Source organism: Sprattus sprattus (assembly GCF_963457725.1).
Source record: "Sprattus sprattus genome assembly, chromosome: 2".
Classification (NCBI taxonomy): Eukaryota; Metazoa; Chordata; class Actinopteri; order Clupeiformes; family Clupeidae; genus Sprattus; species Sprattus sprattus.
In genome coordinates, this window is record NC_137921.1 from 54,624,135 (window position 1) to 54,648,727 (window position 24,593).

Here is a 24,593-nt window from a genome sequence, read left to right on the forward strand (position 1 = left end):
CAACAATATGGACTCACTAGTCATAAAACCCCCCATAGGTGTTTTGAAAACAGAATAATGTAGTTTGAATGAAAATACAAAGGCCATTATTAGTGTCATTTTTTGATATTGAACGAAAGGGTAGACATGTTTGGCAAACTGATGCAAAATATTTATTACAATTTACTTCTGTCTTTTCTCCAAGATGCAGTAGTTTCTGTTTGTCTTTGTCTCACACAGATATCCCCCCCATACACGAAACCTTTATCATCTTCTGAAATCTGCAAATAATGTTATCAAAATAATCTTCCAAAACTCACAATTTTTATTCTTATATTTTTTACAATCCACCCTGAATATCAAGGCTGCAGGAACAAAATAATGCAAACAAAAACTAGTAAATGTGGGAATTTTATACAGCTGTACCAAAATAAAAACCAAAAACAATGAACCTTAAGTCTGTGATAAGCCGTTTCTGCCCTATCAGCGGAAATAAAGAGGTACCAAAACAAAAGCAAAAATCTTGTGAACCATAATTTACAACAGCAGTCCCTCATGAAACTAGAGCAAGATGGTGCTACACCTTTAAACAGCAGTAGGGAAACGGGCCTGGGCGCGGGCGCGAGACTCAGAACATTGAGAACCTTCGGCCTTCTTGTTTTTTCATTGGGTATGAAGTAAACAACAAAAGTTATAAATCACTCTCCAAAGCATCGTTCCAATAGTATTCCTCTCAGTCTGAACCAGATTATCAGAAAGTCATTAATGCCTAAAAAATTAAAATATGAAATGTCATGTTCCACCTGCACTGATTTATCTGGTTATGTTTTTGAAGACAACGCATTTTCACTGTTACTCTGTGAAGCCCTTACTGGCTACATTCAAACAATGTAAGGATCCGTGTGTTTGCTTAGGAATTATTCTTTGATCAGAAAAGAGGACCTGCCATAAACAGGAGATTACTGGAGGTCGTTCCCATGGTGCTAAAAGAATTCTACTGAAAACAGACTTCTCTAACAAGGAGGAGAAAGAACATGTTCCGTCTTTTAATCATGAGACGTTAACAAAACCAAACAATGTTAAAGTAAACAGCACATCATCAGAGGGACACACTTCCACTGAACATAACATGTTCCAGTTAAATATCAAGCATCAGCCTTCCTCCATCTGAACCCAGGCTCTGAGGCACCCCCCCACACAGAGCTGGTTTTCAAAGCACCATCACCCATCTCTCTCAATAGCCACCACCAGTGGGTGCCATGGGGTTCCAGATGTGCGTTCATGATGGGCGACCTGCTCTGAAAACCAGCTTAAAGAGGGGCCCTTCAGGACCAGGATTTAGAGCATACACCCATTTTTTTTTTCATTCACTAGCTGCCGTGCATCATAACACAGTGCACTGTGTGTGTAAGTGTTTGTGTGTTTGAAGGGGTTGGTAGCTCGTCACTGCTGCAGACGGTGAAAGACTTGTGTTCCTTGAGGGACTGGGAGCTTCGTTGATGGCAACGGCTCACAATGATTGTTTTATCTCAACGCTAACGCTACGAATTGCTTTCGCCAAAAAAAAAGGTGTCAAAGCCATTTTTTTATTTATTCTTTTCTTAAAAGAGAACATTCTGATGAAGTTGTTTCATGTTAAATCAGGATTATAGTTGCTGTTATTTGTGAGTTAGTCTTTGTTTTCCCCCAAGCAAAAACAAAAAGAAAAGAAAACAGATGTGTGTGGCTTTTTAAACATTTTGTTTTTTCATATTTTTTTCCATAAGTTCCTGGACAACGGGACAACACAAGGAGAAAAGGGAAAGAGGAGACGGGGAGAGATGAAAAAGAAAGCAAGACCTCATGAGTGAAGGACTCATGGCATGTTCTTTTCTTTTCTTTCTATCTGGGATATGATTGATGTCTCTTGTGCATGAGATTGGTATTTGTGTTGTTTTCATGAGAAATCTTTCTCATTTCTTTAAATAAAACAGTGTGAATGGAAGAGAGCCAGAGACTGTAGTAGCAGGATGGGTGACTGTTCAGGTGGTCAGTGAGTGGGAGGAAGGACATGGAAGAGGCCAGAGTCGTTCCCCTCGTTAGGTGCCCTCGTCGTCGGACGTCTGACAGCTGCTGCTGGTCTCTGACTCGGACCCCTCCTCTAACCCCGGCTCCACTGGGCTCCGCCAGGCCATCGGCATGGCAACACCCCGGGGCCTCACCAGCATTCCGTTGCGCCCCAGTCCATTCTTCTTCAGCTAAACCAAAAACAAATAGTCAAAAACAATGACTCAATGCAACATTGCTCATCTGTGCCAACCACTAGAAAATACTTCTGGAGCTATGCTGGGCAGCACAGTAATTATAAGAATGCCAAGGCTGCAGGTTTCAAGGATGAGATGTACTGTGGGTTATATGCATTATATGCAAGAAGATATACTCAGAACTGTACTGCAGGCTAGTTTATTTACTAGCATTGTTTATAAAAGTATACTGTTACCTGTTCAGTTTTAGCCTGAAACTCCTTCAGTTCGTCTTCAGTCAGAGGCAGGAAGTTGTCATCGTTCTCGGGGTGTTCCTGCCAGCCCATGGCCTTGAGCAGCCTGTCAGGGCCAAGCAATCAAAAATGTCAACAACATCGCTGAGACCAGCAAATGTGATGTGTTTTGTGCGTGCGTGCGTGTGTGTGTGTGCGTGCATTCCTCACCGATGTTCTGCCTCCAGGGAGCTGGACAGATGTTCGGTATCTGAGTCACTGAGTGAGTGAGAGATGCCGTTCTCGTGTCCCTCTCCATACTCCTTGGGCTCTGGGGTGCTGCCCTCTCCCTGTGGGCCACAGCAATAACAAGCACATGTTTAAGCCCTTCCCTTCCCTTCCCTACCCGGTCCAGTCCAGGGACACCATACACCTCTGCATTGTTCTACAGCTTTTAGAAATAACTCAAAAGAACCTGGGACCTCCACACCCTCAGGTGCGCTGCCACTTGGCTGATCTCTGCAGCCTTTTGAAGAGGAGACTATCGTTCCTGATTGATCTACTGTTCCATCATCTATCCAACGGATCTATACAATATATCCAACAGCAAATACACCTGAACCTGTCCACAGATGATCTTTATCTGATGTGTGTATACAGTGGGGAAAATAAGTATTTGAACCCCTGCCGACTTCGCAAGTTTGACCACTTGCAAAGAAATGTGTGATCTAGAATTAAAAAGGTAGGTGTATTTTAACAGTGAGAAACAGAATATCAACAAAAAAATCCAGAAAACTGCATTTTATAAGATTTATGACTTTATTTGCATTTGATGCAAAAAATAAGTATTTGAACCCCCAAGCAAACAGCAATAATTCTGGCTCCCAATGGCCAGTTATGTGCCCAAAAAGCACACAGATTAGTCCTCATTAGGTCTAACAAGGTATACCTGATCTCAACTGGTGACCTGTATAAAAGAAACCTGTCCAAAGAATCTTACTTCACACCTTCAACCTCACCACCATGGGCAAGACCAAAGAGCTGTCCAAGGACGTCAGAGATAAGATTGTAGACCTGCACAAGGCTGGAATGGGCTACAAAACCACCGGCAAGCAGCTTGGTGAGAAGCAGATAACTATTGGTGCGATTATTCATAAATGGAAGCAACACCAAACAACTGTCACCCGCTCTAGGTCTGGGGCTCCATGCAAGATATCCCCTCGTGCGGAATCAGTGATCATTCGAAAGGTGCAGAATAACCCCAGAACTACACAGGGGGAGCTTGTGAATGATCTCAAGGCAGCTGGGACCGGAGTCACCAAGAAAACCATTGGCAACACACCACGCCGTAATTTTTTGAAGTACTGCAGCACTCGCAAGGTCCCCCTGCTCAAGGAAGCGCATGTACAGGGCCATCTGAAGTTTACCATTGCACACTTGAATGATTCTAGGGAGGATTGGGAGACAGAATGTGGTCAGATGATACCAAAATCAAGCTCTTTGGCATCAACTCGACTTGCCGTGTTTGACAGGGGGGGCAATGCTGAATATGACCCCAAGAGTACATCATACCCACCATCAAGCATGGAGGTGGAAACATTATGCTTTGGGGCTGTTTCTCTGCCAAGGGTACAGGACGACTCCACCGCATCAAGGGGACTATGGATGGGGCCATGTAACATGGAATATTGGGCTTGAATCTCATTCCCTCATACCCTCCCATTGATAACACAACCTTAAAGATTTGGAGAGGATCTGGAAAGAGGAGTGGACCAAAATTCCTCCTGAGATGTTTGTAAACCTGGTGACCAACTACAAGAAACGTCTGACGTCTGTGTTTGCCAATAAGGGTTATTCCACCAAGTACTAAGTCATTTTTGTCGGTCAGTTTTGGGGGTTCAAATACTTATTTTTTGCATCAAATGCAAATAAAGTCACGAATGTTATAAAATGCATTTTTCTGGATTTTTTTGTTGATATTCTGTTTCTCACTGTTAATATACACCTACCATTACAATTATAGATCACATTTCTTTGCAAGTGGCCAAACTTGTGAAATCGCCTGGTGACCAACTACAAGAAACGTCTGACGTCTGTGTTTGCCAATAAGGGTTATTCCACCAAGTACTAAGTCATTTTTGTCGGTCAGTTTTGGGGGTTCAAATACTTATTTTTTGCATCAAATGCAAATAAAGTCACGAATGTTATAAAATGCATTTTTCTGGATTTTTTTGTTGATATTCTGTTTCTCACTGTTAATATACACCTACCATTACAATTATAGATCACATTTCTTTGCAAGTGGCCAAACTTGTGAAATCGCAAGGGGTTCAAATACTTATTTTCCCCACTGTATGCACGTGTGTGTGTGTGTGTGTATATGTGTGTGTGTGTATATATATATGCTTGTGTGTGTGTATATATGCTCGTGTGTGTGTGTATATATGCTCGTGTGTGTGTGTGTCTGACCTCTGTGAGTACTCCAGGGCTGTGGTTGCCGCCCACTTCTCCGTTGCGCTCATCCTTGAGGCCGCGCAGGAACTCACTCTTGCGATCGGTGCTGCGCCGCATCAGCTTCAGGCGGGGAGGGGTGATATCCATGGGAGGGGTAGTGCTAGAGGGAGGCTGGGTGGACACACAAAGAAAATAAACAAAAAAAGAGAGAGAAAAAAGGTGACAAGGGACACAAATAAAAAAAGGGGAAAGGGAGAAAAAAAAAATGAAACCCACACTAATCTTTTGTGTAGTTGTATTCTCAATGTATAAGTTCTGTATGCTGGCCATAATTCAAAAAAGTTAACAGAAGGTTTTAGGAGTATGGTCTGGGAAAACCTAGAAAAAGCATCCATATCAGTATGGAGCAAACTTTCTGTCACTACACCTAGAAGTCTTCCTTCTATAATCTGGTTGTTGTGGATGGAGGGTGTACTGTGTGAAACTGTACTTCACTGCCTTCACCGAGGCTTTAGGCCTCTACCCTTCCTACGCCCAGCACCACCCAACCTTGCTGCACTTCATAGAAAGCACCTTCCTTCTTAAACTCATTCCAAATGAATATGAGTAAAGATTGTGGTTAGTGTTCATAATTACGCTTGACAGGTTTTACATTAAGTAAGTTATCAGAGGTTATCAATTACTTTGAAGTTCCTTTGTAGAACATTTCCTTGATCACATGGCTAGACTTCGGTATGCTTTGTACCAATAATTCAACAACTTCCTCTTTTCCTTAATGCGTTTCTAACAGTAAGATCCAAACAGTCATGAGAGGAATGCTATCCCATCATATGTGTGTAATCTTGCAGTTAGTGAGGAGTTGGAGGTTATTCATGTCAGAATGACCCTCTCAGATCAAAACATAAATACCACAGCCTGATATGAGCTCATGGTGCGATGCGTCACATGCAGTCACATCCTCACCTCCTTTGGGGTGGCATGCTGTGGGGGGCCGCTGACAGGGGTGAGAGGTTTGGTCACAGAGGCAGGGCTTGAGAAGGCGGAGTCCCGGCCAGAGAAATGCAAACCCGTTTTAGCTTCCCTTCCATTGGGCTTCCATGGGCCGGTCTGCAGGAGCAGAGGCAACACATTAATAAGCTAATGGTAACTCTATGGGAAATGACTCAAGGTTTTAGGCCGTGGTTCCAATAATGTGCCTTCAGTGTTGACTAGAGTAAAACTGAACAGAGGTTCCTTTAAGGAGGACACAAAGCTGTGGAGCACTACAGCAAGCATGAGCTACAGGGAATCCCTGTGTGTGGAGTTCATTTCTACAGCAAGCATGTGCTACAGGCAGGGATGTGCACAGGAGGGGGATAAGTTCGCTCGGGCAACTGCCCGTTTGCCCTCCTCAACTGAAGTTGCTCCTCCGAAGGAAATATATATATTTTAAATAGTATTATGGCTGAAGAACTTCATGTATGTCTACATAAAACAATCGCAGCAGTGGCGGTGACAAAAATGAACGTGTTGCCCCTATAGTCCAGGGCCTTCAAAATTCCTGTGCACGTCCCTGGCTACAGGGAATCCCTGTGTGTGGAGTTCATTTCTACAGCAAGCAGGTGCTACAGGGAGTCCCTTTGTTGAGTTCATTTCTACATTTGGTCATTTGCACATTCTGCACCATGGTGGGGATACTGGGAAATCAAAGCACTGTATGCACCACAAGACAATGTGTTCAAAACAGAACTTAATACTGCAGCTTACCACTACATTCAATATACATGAAAAATGTCAGCCATGACACTTGAGAGTGATAAACCTTCAAACTCTTCCTGACAGGCAACTGTGGTCACAGAGACTCTGCCACGCTTACCTTGCTGGGAGCTGTGGCAGGCTTGGGCAGCAGGTTCTTGTAGACACTTGGTCCAGAAATGGACACTTTGGTGCCGTTGGTGGGCAGTGGGCCAGCACTGGCGAAACCAGCTGAGAAGGCAGCACTGGGGTCCTCCTTAGACACCTTCTTAATGACCAGCATCTTGGACACCTGCTTGTTGGCACTGGGGGGGTTTTCTGTGGAAACATGCCAATGCCATTTCAATGGGCTGCGACAACATTATTTCTATGCTCCTTAAGGACTGTGATTAACACTTCGGATTAAGTTCAAATTGCATTTCTTCACCACTTCATTGCCTCTATTCTGATCATATATGCGGTGCTGATTTCTGTTTGCTTGTTAGCCAGTAGAGAAAATACTCCACTCAGGTTTGGAACCCTATTCCATGCAGTGAGCATAGTAGCTTGTAATAACACTATTTCATTCTGAGCAGTATTTAGCTCTTTACCCCAAACACCGGCAGGGGTCCCCACAGCACGAGCCTGGCTCACTGGCTTTCCAGTCGTCTCCGGGTTTAAGGAGGGCTATGATGGGGGAAAAAACCACACCCACACACACACACACACACACACACAGTTAGTTAGTTGAATGGCCGTGTATTTGTCTGCATACGTTCTGTTGAACATACTCTGCTTCAGCCTTGGCAACAATGCAGGAGTCTAGTAGGCGTCTGATGTGTCTGTTGCTCCCAGCAATCCTGTGATTTCAGAGTTAGCTGGAGCACACATGTAGCGACTAACGAGCAAACTTCACCTCTAGTAACATCCCCTGCTTTCAACTCAAAACTATGGTGAAAACTTTTACAAATCCTCCTTGACAATATCATCAGCGTGCTTTGGGAAGTCATTCGATTTGATTCAGACAGCTATAAGAACTTCGAGCCACAAACAACTCCCAACTTGTTTGCCAGTTTGTCATCATACGATGTGTGGTATCAATGAAACCATGTGAGGCAGCAAGTTACCAGTTAGTGCTTCTTTATGTTGGCTCAATACCAGCTCAAGTTCCACTTCCAGACTCGTCAGCTACCTTGAATACTGTGCACTAACACACTTGAGCCCTTATGGTCTTCCAATCACACACAGTGAGGCTCTGTGTGCTTTCAATCCATCTCATGCACTCAAATGCTTTAATTAACATCTAAACAATTAATTGCATTTGCGATAAAATCTTGATTTGATAAAACGCAATGTTCTAACCGCAACGAGCGATTACAACATGGTCTAAAAAAAGAGGATAAAATTTAAAAATTGCATATTAAATCGCTATCGCAATATTGGGGGACAAAAATCGCAATTAGATTATTTTCCCAAATCGTTCAGCCCTACTTTGTTCCTTACCTACATGCAATATTTATCAGTCAGCAGCATTTGAAGATGTTGGAACCAGCAGACACATTATTTCAGAAAGGTTTTACTAAGTGAACGACATCCAACGTCTGGCCAGGCCTACTCTTGGTATCAAAGCAATTTGTTCTTTTCGGTGTAAGTAATACGTTCGCAAAACCCAGCCCGAGGTTTGTGAGCATTTATGTGATAGGAGGTTATGGTGGCATATATGCCTGAGCATATGTGGATGTCTGATGTGTTGTCGGTATTTCTAAAAACACACTCACAAAGTCCTCTTCCACGAACTTCAGTTTGCCCTCGTTGCGCTCCTCGTCGGAATAGCGGTCCTGGTAGGGCCCGCCCTTGCGTGCAGGATGGAAGTTTCCATTGCGCAGTCTGTGGACCCCTCCCGGCCTCTCACGCTCTCCGCCTCCACCACCACCACGCTTGCCATGGCGACCCTGGTGATGGTGCGGCCAGCCAGGCGTCTCCTTCCAGCTCTGCCCACTCCCCAAACCGCCCCCAGAACCCTTCGCCACACCTGAGTCCACAGAGTCATGCCTCAACAGCGAAGGCTGCTGCCACCCATCACCTAGGAAACAACAGACAACAAACAGAGCAATCAAACATCCAGCTACACATCATTACACAGTGAGGGGGCATGGCCAACATGAGCCGAAGGGACTCAAGGGGACGATGATCTCTATCTGCAGCATTCACAGAGAACTGAGTTATGTCATCGCAAGTCATCAAGTCATGTCATCTCTACTGACTTAGGGAAAACTACTTATGAGAATTTATCACCCTGCCTGAAAACATCAAAAACTATAAAGAATAAAAGTGTTCTTGGGAAAAACTGCAAATGCATATGCCAAATGCTTTCAGAATCGCTTGGGTACATACTCTACAGTGGCAGGTGTTTAAAAGCTACAAGAGTTAAGATAGGACCAAAAGATACACCAAAACCTTGGCATGTAGGCTAGTGAATGACCATGTGCCAGTGGTGCAGCAGGTAAGGACTCCAGGGACTGCTGTTCCTGCTGGAATGTTCCTCTAACCACATCATGGACAATAACAAACTGACCACATCTTACTATCACTAATAAGTTCAGCTCTTTTCACTATTACATCTAGAAATAGGCTGAAAGACCGTAAACCAGAAAGACGACCCTTACTTACTAAAAAAATTGTAGCATTCCTCAACAGAAACACTTAACATTACAGACAAGATTAGGATGTTGACATGAGGTGGTCACTGTCCAGCCAGCATGACTGGGGTTAAAATTGCACATAAAAAAGTGTGCGGAAAAGTTTGTGCAAAACCACATGTGCAGGAGCATACATATGTAACAAAGCCTGTATGTAGTGTAACATGTTCAAGGGGGGTATGTGAATGCACATGTGTATACCAGCATCAGCATAGAGATTGTTCTGGAAGAAATGGTCAGATAAGCTTGTGTACATGTCTCAGTGTAATGACTAGGGAGGACTATTATTGAGATGGCTCTAAGAAGAACATTGTGTGGGCTTGTCAGTGTGTATGTGCACCTGCAGGAGCACGGAGTGGGTCATTGTTGAAGAAGCCGTCCGAGGAGTTGTGTCTGCGGCGGCTCCCCCCTGGCCGGTGGTCTCCTCGGGGGAGGTGCTCTCCATGCTTCTCAAGGTTGGCTGCAGGGGACTGATACATAAACACACACACACAGATTAGTGGCCCGCACACATACACACTTACAAATGGATAGATCTGTGAAATAACAATCACAACCACGTGTGTGCGTACACACGCAGTTATTGACAGAAAAAAGGGAGCATTCTAGTTTTGAGAGGCATGCATCATTGAACATGATTGCTCCATCACTGTAAGGCCCAAGGTGTAACACTAAGCCTGTGCATGCTGTGGGAACGACTCTGGAGGCTCACCTTGGCAGGCTGAGGCGTGGAGAAGTTAAGCCAGGCAGGAACAAAGTCATGCTGCGCCATTTAGGTCCAGTGTCTCCCTTCAGTGGAGCGAGGCATCAAACCTCATGGCCAGGATCTGATCACCACAAACACACAAGTTAGGAGAACCACCACAGCTCAAAACTTCACATCAGTATGAGACTTAACACGTGCCAGTTCAAAACTTTCAATGTAGCAATTTTTTGTAGAATGATTCAGCTGTTGGCAATAATCTGCAATAGTGGCAGATAAATGTTGTGTGTGTTGCACATGCTGTCAATCTACAAAATGACCTCAAAACCACAATATCTGCGGAGTCAGGTTCACAACAAGTGGGGGTGGGGGTGTGACCAGCTAACCAGCTTTTCCTCTGTTGCAATTGAACAGGTGCCTGACGGTGTCCATGTATTCTGTAAAGAATAATCCATGTACACGCTAAATATTGATGCACGGACTAAAATATAGGTTACGAAGATACAAAAACAAATAAAAATGCAAATAAAACAGAACATTCCAAAACAACTGTCAAATCACAACACAAATGAGAGAGATGGTCATTATATACTGCAGAATCATCATGGGAATAACATAACTGCACCCCACACCACTATTTTAATACATTTTAAGTGTAAACTGTGCAGTAGTGTTGTAAGAACAGCTCCTTACCCCAGAGTCTTAGGCTCTGAACTCCAGTGGCCGTCCTCAGATCTCTTTCTCCGCACCAGGCCCTGTCTCTGCAGCAAGATGTGCTGGTGTGCTCCTCAAGGTTCCTCCTGGAGGTGAGCAACCTATCGGCCCAGGACAACAGCAGTCCCTGGCCTCAAGGAGATCCCAGTGTCCAGGGTGGTGTGGTGGATGACAGATGGCTATGTTTGAGGCAGGAGCAGTAAGCAGCAGCCTACACACTGTACTCGGAGTAAAGGACCGAGGGCCTTGGCTTGGTCAGACCAGCAAGAGAGGGATGAGAGGTGGTGATGGAAGAGCGAATGATATGCAGTGGTAGTTGTCCAGTTTGGCCTTACATCAAGAGAAAGGCTGATAAGAGAGTGCATGCAGGTCTGTAGAGACAGGAGGTTTGGGTGTCTTGGGGTAGTTTATAGAGGCTTCGACAGTCTCAAATGTCCTCAAAATGGTGAACCTCGCCAGTTCAGTGGCTCAGAGTCTGTTGTTCTTTTTTTTCTTTTTCTTCTTCTTAAAGTTCTGGAGACAGCACGATGTGCCTGCTCTGACACTTGGGGATGCTCCTTGTCACGAGCTCATTGTAATCAACGTACATGCACAAGCATAGAAAACCAGGGGTTGAGGTGGGTGTACCACACAGAGCTGTTTTACAGAGTGGTGGAAGGCCTGAGTTCACCTCATCAAAACAGCCAGGAAGTCACGCGGGGGCAAAACAGGGCAGCCGATGTGTCACATCACAAGAGCAAGGCAGGGGCTGTTTTTATAATTTGACTAACATTGTGTTTGCATTTTTATCATACAGAGAAAATGGATAATTGGGAGTACTGCAACATGAAGGATTCTGACATATCTTCAAGAACACATGACGTTCGTTGCCATGAAAACTTCTTCTGTAAGGCCAATGTTATGCTTGGTTCTCCAAATATGATAGATATCCCTGTTCATTAATTCAATGAACGCTTCATCAAGTAGATAACTCAAGGAAGCGCCATACAACTGAAACACGCTCTAACCGCATAAACACTTGATGGGGCACACATTAATCCCCCTTTGGAAAAAGGAAAAGCAGTTGGAGCTTTGGACAGTCAGTGGCACCACGCAGTTGATATCTTGCTGTAGACAGTGCCAATTGGTAAAACTGTTTGGGATGGTGGGACCTACACATTTAAGAACTCTCTCCTCCGTCCTGCAGATAGACTCTGCAAGAAAAAAAAGGAAATGAAAAACAATTATGTGTTTATGCATATATCAATAAGTATCCAAACGTGAACAGATTTCTTGATCTACAAAGTAAAACTGCAGTTGACCTTACAAATTGAGAACATTCTACTCATAATGACAATTACTATAATTTTAATTATGGAGGTTAGTCAAAGCAGTGCTTTCAAATTGATGAAATATTGGGGGAAATTGGGATAGAGACTCATTACGCAGAACGTTCAATTTGGTTAGACTTTTAAAGAAATTCGTCCACAGCCTTTACCGCAGAGTTGGACACAAGACTTCAACCACTGACCGAGACCCAAATCAACGCTTGTCAACGTTGTTAATTGCGCCTGACACTTGTGCTGTTTACTTGAAGTTTCAGTTACTTCACAAACAATCTATACTAGTTAACAAGTTTAGCTAAACGACTACCTACAGAGCTAATACGGCTGAAATGTTTTTATGAAGAGCAAGTTTTCAATCATTGTAGATGTGTAAAGGGATATTATATTAGATCTACCCGTGAACAAACAGTTAGCCGACTGACTTGCTAATTTAGCCAATGTTTGCAGCAACTTCACTAGCCATCAAGCTAATCCGACCGTAGCTAGCTAGTGCGATCAGATGCTTGCCAAACGCAAACTAAACTCTTATGTTCGTTACAAGGCACTCCTAACACAGCAATATGCTTTCAAAAGCATTACATTCAAGATGACCCTACAGAAGCTTCGCGACCAGCTTAAATGCAAAGGTGAAGCTTAAATGAAAGCTTGATAGAAGCACAGAAAAAGACCGCTCTAAACTAGCTTACGCTGGTGACGTCCTACCAACAGCCAAGATATTTTGCTAGCAATCTGAACTAGCAGGCTTGTCAAGCAACGTCCTTGCTCGGTCGAAACAAATGTGTGCAACGTAACTTGTATATCCTTAGTACGAAAGCACTCACCCTTGACCACAATCGAAGCAACATCCATTAATTACAACTGAACGATATTTGTTTTTTAGGCTTGGTTACTGATGCAGCAGAGAACTTGAAGTTAGCCAGCCAGCTGCACGACGTAGCCTAGTAGGCTAGGAGAACTAGCAGGCCGCTGTTAGCGAGACATAGCTAGCATTTAGGTAGCTTGCTACCATAGTTTACAAACCCGTTTTCGTGGTGTTACGTTAAATTGTTAAATAACTATTTAATGAGCGTTTATACACACATATTGGACAAGCAAACGAAGAAGATGATAACTCGAACAACTAACTATGTAAACACAGGCATACTTGACTGGACAGATGGCTTAAGACCCAGCTTGGGCAAAATAAACTGTTGCAAGATGGCTCCCTAGCAGCACCAGAGCCATCCTGGCGGAGAGGGATAAATATCTCGATGCAAACATACCTTCTATGACCAGTTGTCCCTCTTGCAAAAAGCAATAATCCGATATGTGGACGTGCATAAAACACATTTGTGGCCAGATTACAGTAAAACCTTTCGAACTGTCGCGTTTGAAGGATTTTATTTGTTTAGGTTTAGAGATCGCACTCTTTCCGACTTTCCAGTCAATCTGCCCTGTTCCTGTCTACTTCTCCCCAGACGCGCTAATCGATCGCAGAGCGCCATCGGCGCGTCATAACATTCCCCTGCATCATGGTTCTCAAGTTAGTTCTATGTTGTTGAATCTCAGTTGAACGAAGACGATGTGCTTTAAATAGAAATATTTGTTTTTGCCTATGTAAATCCACAAGAGTGGTAGTGGTGTAGAAGCAATTCACCTCTGATGTCACATATCCCAGTTTGTTTCCCCCTCAACTTTCCCTTGATCCTCACAGACTTTGAAAATAATTGTCTATCACCAAAATAGGGTAGGCCTATAGGGTACAAGTTAATGTCTGATCCTCTCAAGTCAAATCAAAAAGTTATGTGGATGTCAGAATGGCATAAAATGCTCTTATGGATTTGCAAATATTTCAGGAACTGAAATCCACCAGCAATGCCAATAATAATGAGTGTTACTGACGCTAACAATCTATATCATGTCAAGCAAGTTAGCCTTCATGGTAATGCTGAAATGTGATGTCTTCATGACCACAGTTCACAATGGTTGGTTGTTATGATAGAAGACCTATTTATCTGAGTAACATTTTAAAATTTTGTTTTTCATTTGTCTTTGGCTGCTGTTTGTTGCATAACAGTTCAGAAACACAGAGAACAAACCATGCATGGTTGACGATGCAAACAATCAGTATTCTCCTCATATCATTCCTTATTAAAATGGCTTTTGTGGCTTAGACTATTTGCTCATGGACGGATTATGAAACCATTGGCCCCTGGGCCTGGACATGTAAATATATTTATGTATGGCCAAAGATAACAGCATCCATAATATCTCAGCACAATATGGGCAAGCCTGAAACAGTAAATACAATGGGAACATTTCAGGAAGAAGGAAAGGTGATAACTTCTGGTGGCTTTGAGGTAAAATCTTTGAATCCTTTCTACCAAAACATACATGCATTTTGTCAGGATTTATTTATAAATGTACGTACAGCCCTGAAAAAGTGGCAATATTTTAAAACCATGATGAGGAAAGTGTTTTTGAAAATGTAATTACATTAATGTAGACGAGTCATACAAACATATACAAGGTGCATGTTCGTGTGCAAATCATGTCTCAGCATTGACTGATGAAGTCATGACTCGTCCGACAATACAACTATTTACTATTAATCACTAAAGACGTTATGGTTTTGACTGACCAAATACTGAAATAAAAAAAGGAAAAAAAGTTATGTAAAACCACATAAATACCCTGAATGCCATCCCCCCCTTTTAAAAAAAAATGCTTATTTCCTATGCTGTCTCCTGGCATTGAGTTCCATTTACAGGAACTAGACCATAAGTCTCTCTGAGACACCACTGTGCTTTGTAGGACAGATGGGAATATAAGTAATGCCCTCAAACCTCTCTACTAAGTGCACAGGATGTTGGAGATCAGCACAATGGGGTACAGATCGCTGAGGGTGAAAACTCTTCAGGTCCTACCTCTGGGGTAGACAGGCATTGGCAGACCTGCGCCTCCTTCATGTTTCGAGGCTTTGGAACATGTGCCGTGTGGCCACCAGACCACAGAAAGCTAGGTGCACACCTGAATTACACTTGAAGAAAATCCAAAAATGTTATAAATGGTCTCAAAAGGTCAAATGAGTTTGGAGAGAAGGTGCCTGAATTGTATGTACTTAACCACAGGTGGACAAGAGGTGATCACATTTGATGAACTCTTGAGATATGGTAGGCCTATTGTTAGACATTCTCTGTCATCCCCCCTCTTGTGATCTGGGTTGCAGGAAGTGAATCGTCGATCTCTCTCCCCCCATGTCAAATATTTTGTACTCAAGTAACCTTCCACAACCGAGATGCATATTTATCATCCCTTCCGAGCTGAGGTTCTGCTCAATTTTTCCCCCTGTTAAATCGAAGTTTTTCCTTGCCCTGTCGCCTCAGTGCTTGCTCTAGGGCAGGATGTCAAACTCCCGTCCCGCGGGCCATATACGGTCAGCCAATCGATTTCATTCGGCCTGCCTCTTGCTATCAAAATGTGGCAAAAAGTTCCATTGATTTTAATTGGGCCCCAACGTTTACCGCTGTCCTTTGCAACGGGTCTTGTGCTTCTAATTCACATTTTTCACATCATTCCGCAAGTCAAGTCATTTAACATAATGGGAACCTAATTGATGTCAGCAAGTAATGGGTTGCTACACCTGAAACTTTAAAGTTCTATTTGCGTGAAGAACCATTTTCAGGGAAGTGAGGAGTCTTTATAGTGGGAAACAGGTGCAGGTGATTGTATAATCAGGTGAACGTGAACGATGCAGGTGCTGGCGATTGGGAAGAAGACTGCAGCTGAGTGATGTGACAGGCTGTAGGGGAGGTGTGTGAATACAAAGTTGAACAGGGGGGCGTGGCCGGAGCGGAGTACAGCGCAGACGTGACAACAATACCTTGTTAACTATATTGAAGCCATAAGATGTCCTCCTCTGTGCAGAGTTTAGAGAAGATATCCATCAGAAGCCCCAACGAGTAATATCCCTCCACATCATGTCCCGTACAAATTAGTTTACGTTCAGAAGTCTCAACTAATAATGAGTTAAACACAAATTAACTCACATTTCACCTGGTACATGCTGGGGGCTTTTTTGAGGTGGCATATTTTTTGCTACCAACTGACATCCAAATATTATTATTTTGGCCTAAATAAGTAAAGAGCCCTTGTTAAACAACCCGGCAGGAAACATAAAAAAATAGAGATTAACATTTAACAGGGGAACCAAAAGTAAAAGCTATTCTTAATGTAAATAAAGACAATTTCCCAGGGCAAGGTCATTATTTTATTAATTGCGTAGGAATTGTGTAGTTCAGGCTTTGGGCTCTGTAAACAATAATCTGTAAACGCTTTGAGACAATTTCAACTTCAGTGTAAATTCAATGGCACCATTAATACAATGTAATCATATTAAACTGAATACTATCCTGCCCCTACTCAAAGTCATCAGAGCTTATTTCCTTTACAGTTAAAGTTATGGATACGTTTTATTTATTTATAATTAACATCTAAATCCAGTGGTGATGGGTGGTTTCTTCTTTCACGGGGGTTAATGACAGAGGTCCATCAATCAATCTTTGCATATTAGGTTACGCTTTTGTTATTTCGACGAATTTATTTAATATAATTTGCTACAGTTTTTAACTAGGAACGAATCCATTGATTTATCATGGGAACCTCTTTGCTCATAGAAATCTCTTCTCGTCGGAAGAAAATTACTGTACACGGTTTGGCTGTACTGGTGACCTTTTTTCGTTCGAGAGCTTACCTGCTTGCTACCTACACCTGTGTGATTTTAACGATGAATACTTCATGAGATAATTGTGGCTGAGTAAGTGAAATGTGTTTCCTCTGATTGACGTCGACTGAATGTTTTAAACTCAATACATTTTGGCACCGTCACTGCCATTGCAACCTGTGCCATTGCGATCTAGCTAGCTCGAAGACTTGCAAAACAACTAGTACCAAGTAATGCTTGTGCCAAGCCGTTGACATGTTTTGCATGCTGGTACTATTCAGCCTAATGTTATGACTTTTCTTATGTTTGACTCTAGGGAAATATGTTGTCTTGTGTGCTGAGAAGATACCTATTGTCTGGCAACAACAAGGTATTAAGCTATGAGTTATCCTACTCCACTCTTGAACTCTGCGTTATGTTTGCTCTTTACATGTAACCCTATATCCATTTTAGAATCTTTTGTATGATGTATACATCAAGTCTATTGCAATAAAATTTAACAAACACATGCATTTTATTTTCAGCCTTTTCAGCTGGCTTCCAGACTGTCATTATGCCCAGACAGACCACCATGTATCAGAGGAAAGGTTCGGGGTAGTGGGTCAATATGCAGAGGACCTGAGCCTCTCGGATTGAACTCCAGGGCTCTCCTTAGGGCTCAGTTATTTCACAGTTCAGCTTGGATGCATAACAGAAAGCAACCTGAAGAGCTTCCTCCTCGAGAACTGGATCTGCTGCGATATGATATGAAGAAATTAAATAAGGCACCCAAACCTGCCTTGTATCTCGGACTGGCCGGTCTCATACCATTTGTGGCTGCACCCCTTGCAATGGGTGTTACAGAGCTCTACATGCCTGAGATAGCATTTGCGCAAGTTGCATATGGAGCCTCTATTGTGTCCTTCTTGGGTGGTGTGCGTTGGGGTTTTGCCCTCCCTGAGGGTAGTCCAGCCAAGCCTGATTGGCTGAACCTGGCAAACAGCGTTGTTCCCTCTTTGATAGCATGGGTAGCTTTGCTCTTCAGCAAAGACTATTTTACACAGTCGGCTATGATGGTGATAATCGGGCTAGGAATCTCTCTGCACTATGATCTCGTCCTTCTTCCTACTTACCCTAGCTGGTTTAAATCTCTGAGGGCCCTGCTCACATTTGTTGCCTTCTTTTCTCTGATGTCAACAATAGTAATCAAAGGAGTGTACCCTGAAAAGAAGTTTCTTACAGAGAAGTAATGTACAGTTCTTGGATTTGGATATTTTTATTGGAAATGTAATAAAGACATTATAACACAGTGTATCATAAAGTGGTTTGCTAAAACAGTTCTTGAACCAGTATTTCATTATAGAGCACTTTGTTATGTGTCTTCACACCTTATAATAAACCCGTGCAAGGGCAATGGCAGTCTTTGAATTTAGACAAGATTTTGCCACAGAATGCTACAGGGAATGTTGGGAAAGTTCCCCCACAGCTTCAGTATTTTATCAGTATTGATATAATATTGAGAATGTCTCAATCATTGTGTTGATAGTTCTGCATTGTATAGAAGATGATGGCTTGAAATAATGACTATTTCTGTATGACCTCCTTGGAATTCCTAACATATATGAATTATGTTTATAGTTGGAGTAATTTCTAGACACAGGATATAGACTAGTGCTTTTTGAATTTAACTCAACAAGGGTTAAAACTCTACAGCATATACTGTTCATGCTAAATATGTTATTTGATATCTACTTGTCATTATTGTAAAAATACAAATTCATCGATACTTCGATACTTAAGGACCCCTTTAGTAAATGAGCGTTTTACTAAAATATTTAGATGCATAGAATTATCCAGTTAACCAATGAGTAAATGAAGAATTACATATTGAACATATAAAACATAAAATCATGTGGGAAATTGTACTGCCTACTTCTAGACTTCATAATCTATGCTACATAGACATTAAGATGCGTCCAGTTGACACTTTACATACTAACATCCATTAAAGTCCATTCAATGCTGCACAATAAACATTTGCATGAATGAAACCTTCATTAGCCATAATACCAAGCTTAACTTCAGACCTTATGAGTAATCTGAAAGGAAAGATGAACATATTTATGTCCACTGTATCTCAGTTAGCAAGGTATTTTCAAGTCTCGTGACCATGGTTGAAAGTGTTCCAGGATCCACCTCTTTCAAGAGTTCTCACTTCAAATGAGATGCTTAGATTGCTAAAATTTCAGAGGACAGTAATGCCCTTAATGTCAAACCCATCATCTGGTCGTTCGTGTATTGGTGTGCCTTGCTTCTGGACATGTAAATGGTCATCAACTGCTTAGCCAGCTCCACATCAGTAGCTGCAGCACTCTGTACACGTGTGGATGTGAGGAGATCTCAGTGAGTGCACAGAAAGCAGAAGGACAAGATGGGATACCTGATGAGAAGGTGTTAAAGGCCCGTAGTAGGGAGATGCTACAAGGTGGTTAAGAACCTCACCTCAACACTGATGCACTGTGACAACCAACATCTAAGACTGATGTGAAAGGTTTCAAAATGACAGTTTCTTGTCAGAGATACCAAAATATTTAGTTGGGGTGAAGAAGAAGTGTATTGAACCTGAATTTAGTTTGCCTCGCCAAAAAGGCAGTAAACCGCCTTTATCAATAATTGTTTATTGTATACAAAGTAAAAAACCTAAAATCATGACAATTGTTGTTATTGTGGACAACAATAACAACACTATCCTTAATGGCCCTAGTTTATGTATCCTCTGTTTAATGAATCTATGTTTTACTAACCTGAAATTCCTTCAAGAAAGTAAAAGCTTCAAGGTCGAGATGATCAGACTGATACTTCAAACGACATTCTCCCTTCTTTTCCAAATGGACACTCTGCTTTAAAGTGTCAAATACAGGATGTTAGGGAGTAGGACAAAATTGTCTTTTGACTGATTTATTGGTGTTTAAAGGAAAGAAAGTTTATGGAGAAAAAGGAAAGTTGATAGGCATAATATGCCGAATATTTTGGCCTGTCAGGAAGAAAAGGCCCAAAAATGGGAAAGTTTGAAAAGACGAAATGGGCAGAGATTAATACCCTGGTTGACGCAGTTGCCTCAACAGACTTGTTTTCATTTATGGTGCCCGACGGTTTTGGTTGTTGCAAAGCAAAAAAAAAAAAAAGATGGCGGTGGACCAAACTCTGTAGTACAGGATGGTCGTATTTGTACCTAAAAGTTGTTTATCTTACTTTTTTTGCTTAGATTTTTTTAATAGAAATATAGTATCTAGAAAAAGATACTGTGCAATTTAAAAACCCTGTTATTGTAACTGAAAAATACGTCTATGGGGATTTACGAAATCTAATGTTGGTATACTACTACCCACTAGGTAAACGGCAATGTATTGACGGATTGACAGAGTCGGATATACAATTCTGTATCTCCGATAACGGACGACCAAAAATCAGCCATAAGGTCAAAGTTAAAATGTGTCTAAAGCCAAAGTATTATTTTTTCATGCGAAAAGAAAGACTAAAGATTTTGAGGGTAAAAGAAAGCATGAGGATCTAATGCAGGAAACCTCAGATAAGTTATGTATACACCATCCAGATTGAGGCCACAACTGAGATCTGATAACTTCACATTCATTCATTTTCATACTAGTTATCTGTGTTTTTTAAAAATGGTGCGTATTGTCTTCCGCTCACATCACATTTAATCACTAAAAGTAGATCAGCGTGCAAGACTCACCCAGTGGTTCCAGAACCATGAAGAGGTACCTGCATCGAGGGGTGCTTCATTTTCAAAGTGGACCAAGCCAGTGGGTCCACAAGCTCATGTTGTTGAAAAGGGCCTCATACGGACAAGATTGTGATGTGGCATACTCATACTCATACTCTGCAGAGCTGACAGTTGTTGCATCCAGGTGAGTACAGATGCACCAGATCAAACTGAAATGATAGGTGTAACCATTGTCTGATATGACAGCAGATTTTAGGTCCTATTGTCAGATGCCATTGTGTATTGTCAATGGGTATTGTAAATGTCAAGAGAGAAATTAGCCACAGTTTTGTTACAAGAAATACTTCAAATACGTGACAATGGTCCAAATTCCACAGATGTAAGGGGCCAATCAGGTAATGTTTTTTACCTCTATACTTACATTCACTTTACTGTCCACATGGTAAGCCAACGCAACTGAGTTAAGTGATTTTAGTGGTTTACAGGTTTAAGTCAAATTTGCATATTCTTTTGTTATTGAATGACAACTCTTTCTAGTATCTATTCTTTTTGTTATCTGAGGGAACAATAAAATATTCCTGTGCATTTTATGTATCTTAGTTCTCTGTTTCAGGTGTTTTAAAATGCAATTGGATACTAACAGAATCAGGAAATGTTAAAAATGCACATACACATTTATGAAACACACAAGCCTGCAATGCAAATGTGTGCAACACTGTGCAGTATTGTTCACAGCAGGTCTAATATGAAAATTACAGAATATTCAATAAAACTATTTATTTGTATAATTAACAGAAAAAAATTGTAGAACTAACTTACTAAGTAAAGTTTTTTATTTAATTATGTCTGATTCAATGGGTCTAATTGGAAATAAATGAATAAGAGTCAATGGAGAGACTGAATAGGTCAAATGTAGGCCTATCTAAATAAAGGTAAAAGTGAATATTAAAAATAATTTGTTAGTTTTATTTTACCAAAGGTGATGCTTTTATCAAACAATGCACGATTTTTATGGCAGTTTGAGTTTAACTGCCCCACTTATAGGACAGGCTTAATTAAATTCCCCGTGTATCGAAACACGTGCAGGTTGAAGTGCATTAACCAACATGTAAATTACAGACATTCAATCTGGATCGTAACATATCGATGCAGTCATTTTAAAATCCATTGAAAAGGGTAACAACTGTCAGCAGACAGACGATGGCAGCAAACTGCAAAATAACCGGCTAAGCAGCAAACAGCCTCAGTTTTTTTCGTCTGCATTTTTCTTTGCTGATTTTTAAGCTGATGTCAAATCAGCCTTAACTCTCTTTACGTTATGGCATTTAGTCAACGTATTATTCAGTCTGGCCCTCGATCAGTAATCAACTAAACTTCCACTGACATTACGCTTGAGACAAGATTCAGGAAGCAAGTCATGTGAAGATCTTCACACTGGGTGCCGGAGTATTGCATCTACAGCAATATATCACCGCCTGTGGCAGTACTGGTGGAGAAGGTACCTCGCTAACCGGATGAACCAATTTTGGAGATCTTCACACGTTACCAGTCCAATGCAGACAAGAAGCGGTTGTGTCGCACATTTTACACCTACCTGACAGACTGGACATGCGATCCTTGTCTGTACGTGTCTCGAGCGGAACGCGGGCTAAACATGCAGGGGATACATGGTGTAATTGACATACTTCGCTGAAACATAAGCATATCGCCGCTGGAGCCGAAGAAGTTTGTTTTGTTGCCAGGAAACGTTTTTCATGGGATATTCAATGACTATATTTTAGCTCAAGGAAGCTGACCCGGCGTTGGAGGAGACAACTGTGTTGATAGGACAGAACAGTGATACTAGTTTTGTTTAAATTGTCACCGCTGATGTTAGCCAAGCTAACGAAATTTTACTCGACGGGTACCCGGTAGGTTGGATTCGTGGTGTAAACTGGCTCAGCAACTATTCGCAATTGGTTAATTTCTTGAAAGCTTTGATGGTCATTTAAATTAACTTAGCTGTTTTAAACGGGAAATGATTGCGATGACGTCACTTAGTACGTGAAGTCGGTGCCGAACATCTTTGTTTTCGTTGAAAGTACACGGTTTTTGAATATTTGTATGCCTTTGCATACGCTGATACGAACTTTTCAGTCTGGCACTGATAGCTAGCCTCTCGCGCGAAGTGCTAGCCAACATGAACTTAGCATCAAGACTCCACCGAATGACAAGCCTCATCATGTAGTTTCAAGCGTATCCAACAAGCCAGTGCTACTGAAGTTGCTAGTAAGTTAGCTTACTTTCACTGTTGGCGACAAAAATCAAGGCAGTAACACTTTGTTGTATGGGCATTTATTTTGTGAGAAAATACCACTACGTTATCTTGATGGAGTGTTCCAGAAACGCAATGAATTACTGCAAACCACAACGTTGATGTGTTGGACAGATACAAGGCTAACCTGCTAAACCCTCAAGCGGGGAATCGCACAAGTTTCAATGAATTACTACTAGCTCTTGATTGAATCCAGGTACTACCTACACCATGAAGAGGACCGAGAAGAGAAAGTTGTGCAATTCGGATCCACCGGAAAGTGGGCCTGATGAGAAAGACGCGGTAAGTGAACTTGTCTTCTGTTTTTGCATCACGCCTGGGCCACACCGCTTTAACGTTACCTTACCTGTGCGTACTGCAACCTTGCTGAACTGCTGAGGTTTGCACGCAAGTGTATGCCCACATCGTTGAGGTGCTACTACTGCTAGCTTGTTTATTTTTTTGTCTTTTTTGCTGTCTAATTTTGCTGAGAAACGCGCGCCTCACGGGTGAAAAATAAGTCTCTGACGAGCTGACGAGCCGCGCCTCAAGACAGGTTGTGTGGCTGCTCTAACTTAACCTGTGAACATGGGCGCCGAAATGAAAAGCCGCCAAGCACTGGTAAGCGGTATGGCACAGGCCTCAGTTGCTCAATATACACTGACCTTCGACTTGTCTTTCTATGACATCCGTGTAGTAGTCCGTAATAAAGGCTCCTTGATAAGACGCATTCATTTCAAACGAACCTTTCCACGTCAGTGCTTTTAGATAGAAACGGTAGTCGCATGCAAAGGTGACAAGGTGTCCCATTGTTGGGCTACGATTCTTACTTTCCTCATTGCATTGTTCAGAAGGTAGGTGTTTGTATTGTAAACAGCATAGATCACAAATACAGCGGACCAGTCATTAAGCATGCGAGGGCATGGAAATCATTGTCATTGATTTGCATAAGGCTGTTCCAGAGGTAATTTCCTCGACATGAATTTTCGACATGTTCTGGGCCCTGTTCTTTGTCCTCACCAACTCAATTAGCATAGATTTAGTGAGGTGTTATCACTTTCTTACAATGTGTCATGTATCCGCAGTTAATATGCACACAGGATTTATGTAGGCCTATTTTATGTATTATAATAATATTCTCACCTAGAGGACCCTAATGTGTAGGCCAGTTAGCTACTGAATGACATTCAGTAGTCTATGGCATGAAAATGCTGAAAGGAAATTGAACAGTTTCTAGAATATTCGAATTGAAACACTACATTGAAGAAAGTTCCAGTGGAGAAAGAAATAGACCTACCTTCTTCCAGCAGATTTATGTTCTGGAAACATTTTGTGATTTTGAAAGCCCTGAAGGATTCATATTTGTCTGTCATGTTCGTCTTTTTTTTTCAGCAGTCATTTTATTTACCTGAGGGGACATGTAGGGCAAAATTCATACTCCCTCTGTGGTTATTGTGACTGTAACACCCTCAGTTGTTCCAACAGATGATCAAAAAAAACATTACGATACCAAGGTCTTCAGTCTGTGGTCCCATAAAGGCCCTGAAACAATAGTCTGATAGTGTTCCTCCCTCAAGCAAAAAAACTAAAAACAACAACAGATTACCTCAGCATGGCCCTGGATTTGTATGGCAGGTTTAGGACTCTTGGTAATCTGTGCCTATTTTACTGTTTAATGAAGGCATTAGTTGGCTTCTTGTTTCTGCGCCCAGTACTCCGGGCTGTGGTTGTTCACAATGTTTGGTTTGGATCAGGTTGAGTTTCCTGTTCAGTCTTATTTATATGGGACTGAAAAAATATGTGAATGCACACATAGCTCATTTAACACTACA

The 24,593-nt window shown here is 41.9% G+C and overlaps 3 protein-coding genes across 5 annotated transcripts in view; 2 read left to right on the plus strand and 1 right to left on the minus strand.

Moving 5' to 3' along the window:
• Positions 1 to 284: 284 nt before the first annotated feature.
• Positions 285 to 13,470, minus strand: gpbp1l1 (GC-rich promoter binding protein 1-like 1). Of its 2 annotated transcripts, XM_080833161.1 has the most exons (12): positions 13,305 to 13,470; positions 10,697 to 11,910; positions 10,013 to 10,127; positions 9,641 to 9,770; positions 8,380 to 8,684; positions 7,213 to 7,288; positions 6,744 to 6,940; positions 5,852 to 5,995; positions 4,904 to 5,059; positions 2,666 to 2,784; positions 2,459 to 2,561; positions 285 to 2,216 (listed from the first exon to the last, which is right to left on the minus strand). In XM_080833161.1, exons 3-12 carry the CDS (start codon positions 10,070 to 10,072, stop codon positions 2,058 to 2,060), a joined length of 1,449 nt encoding a protein of 482 aa, XP_080689287.1. In that variant the 5' UTR covers positions 10,073 to 10,127; positions 10,697 to 11,910; positions 13,305 to 13,470; the 3' UTR covers positions 285 to 2,057. The 2 variants fall into 2 exon arrangements, with proteins under 2 accessions (XP_080689287.1, XP_080689288.1); XM_080833162.1 differs by lacking the exon at positions 5,852 to 5,995.
• A 3,246-nt stretch (positions 13,471 to 16,716) lies between these two features.
• Positions 16,717 to 18,044, plus strand: tmem69 (transmembrane protein 69). Its single transcript, XM_080860834.1, has 3 exons — positions 16,717 to 16,837; positions 17,061 to 17,114; positions 17,269 to 18,044. Exons 2-3 carry the CDS (start codon positions 17,067 to 17,069, stop codon positions 17,971 to 17,973), a joined length of 753 nt encoding a protein of 250 aa, XP_080716960.1. The 5' UTR covers positions 16,717 to 16,837; positions 17,061 to 17,066; the 3' UTR covers positions 17,974 to 18,044.
• A 4,366-nt stretch (positions 18,045 to 22,410) lies between these two features.
• mast2 (microtubule associated serine/threonine kinase 2) overlaps positions 22,411 to 24,593 on the plus strand; it is a 119,813-nt gene continuing 117,630 nt past the window's right edge. For both annotated transcript variants that reach the window (XM_080833197.1, XM_080833198.1), the window contains exon 1: positions 22,411 to 23,064. In XM_080833197.1, coding sequence (XP_080689323.1) covers positions 22,993 to 23,064 — 72 coding nt within the window. In that variant the 5' untranslated portion in view covers positions 22,411 to 22,992. The remainder of the gene's footprint in view (positions 23,065 to 24,593) is intronic.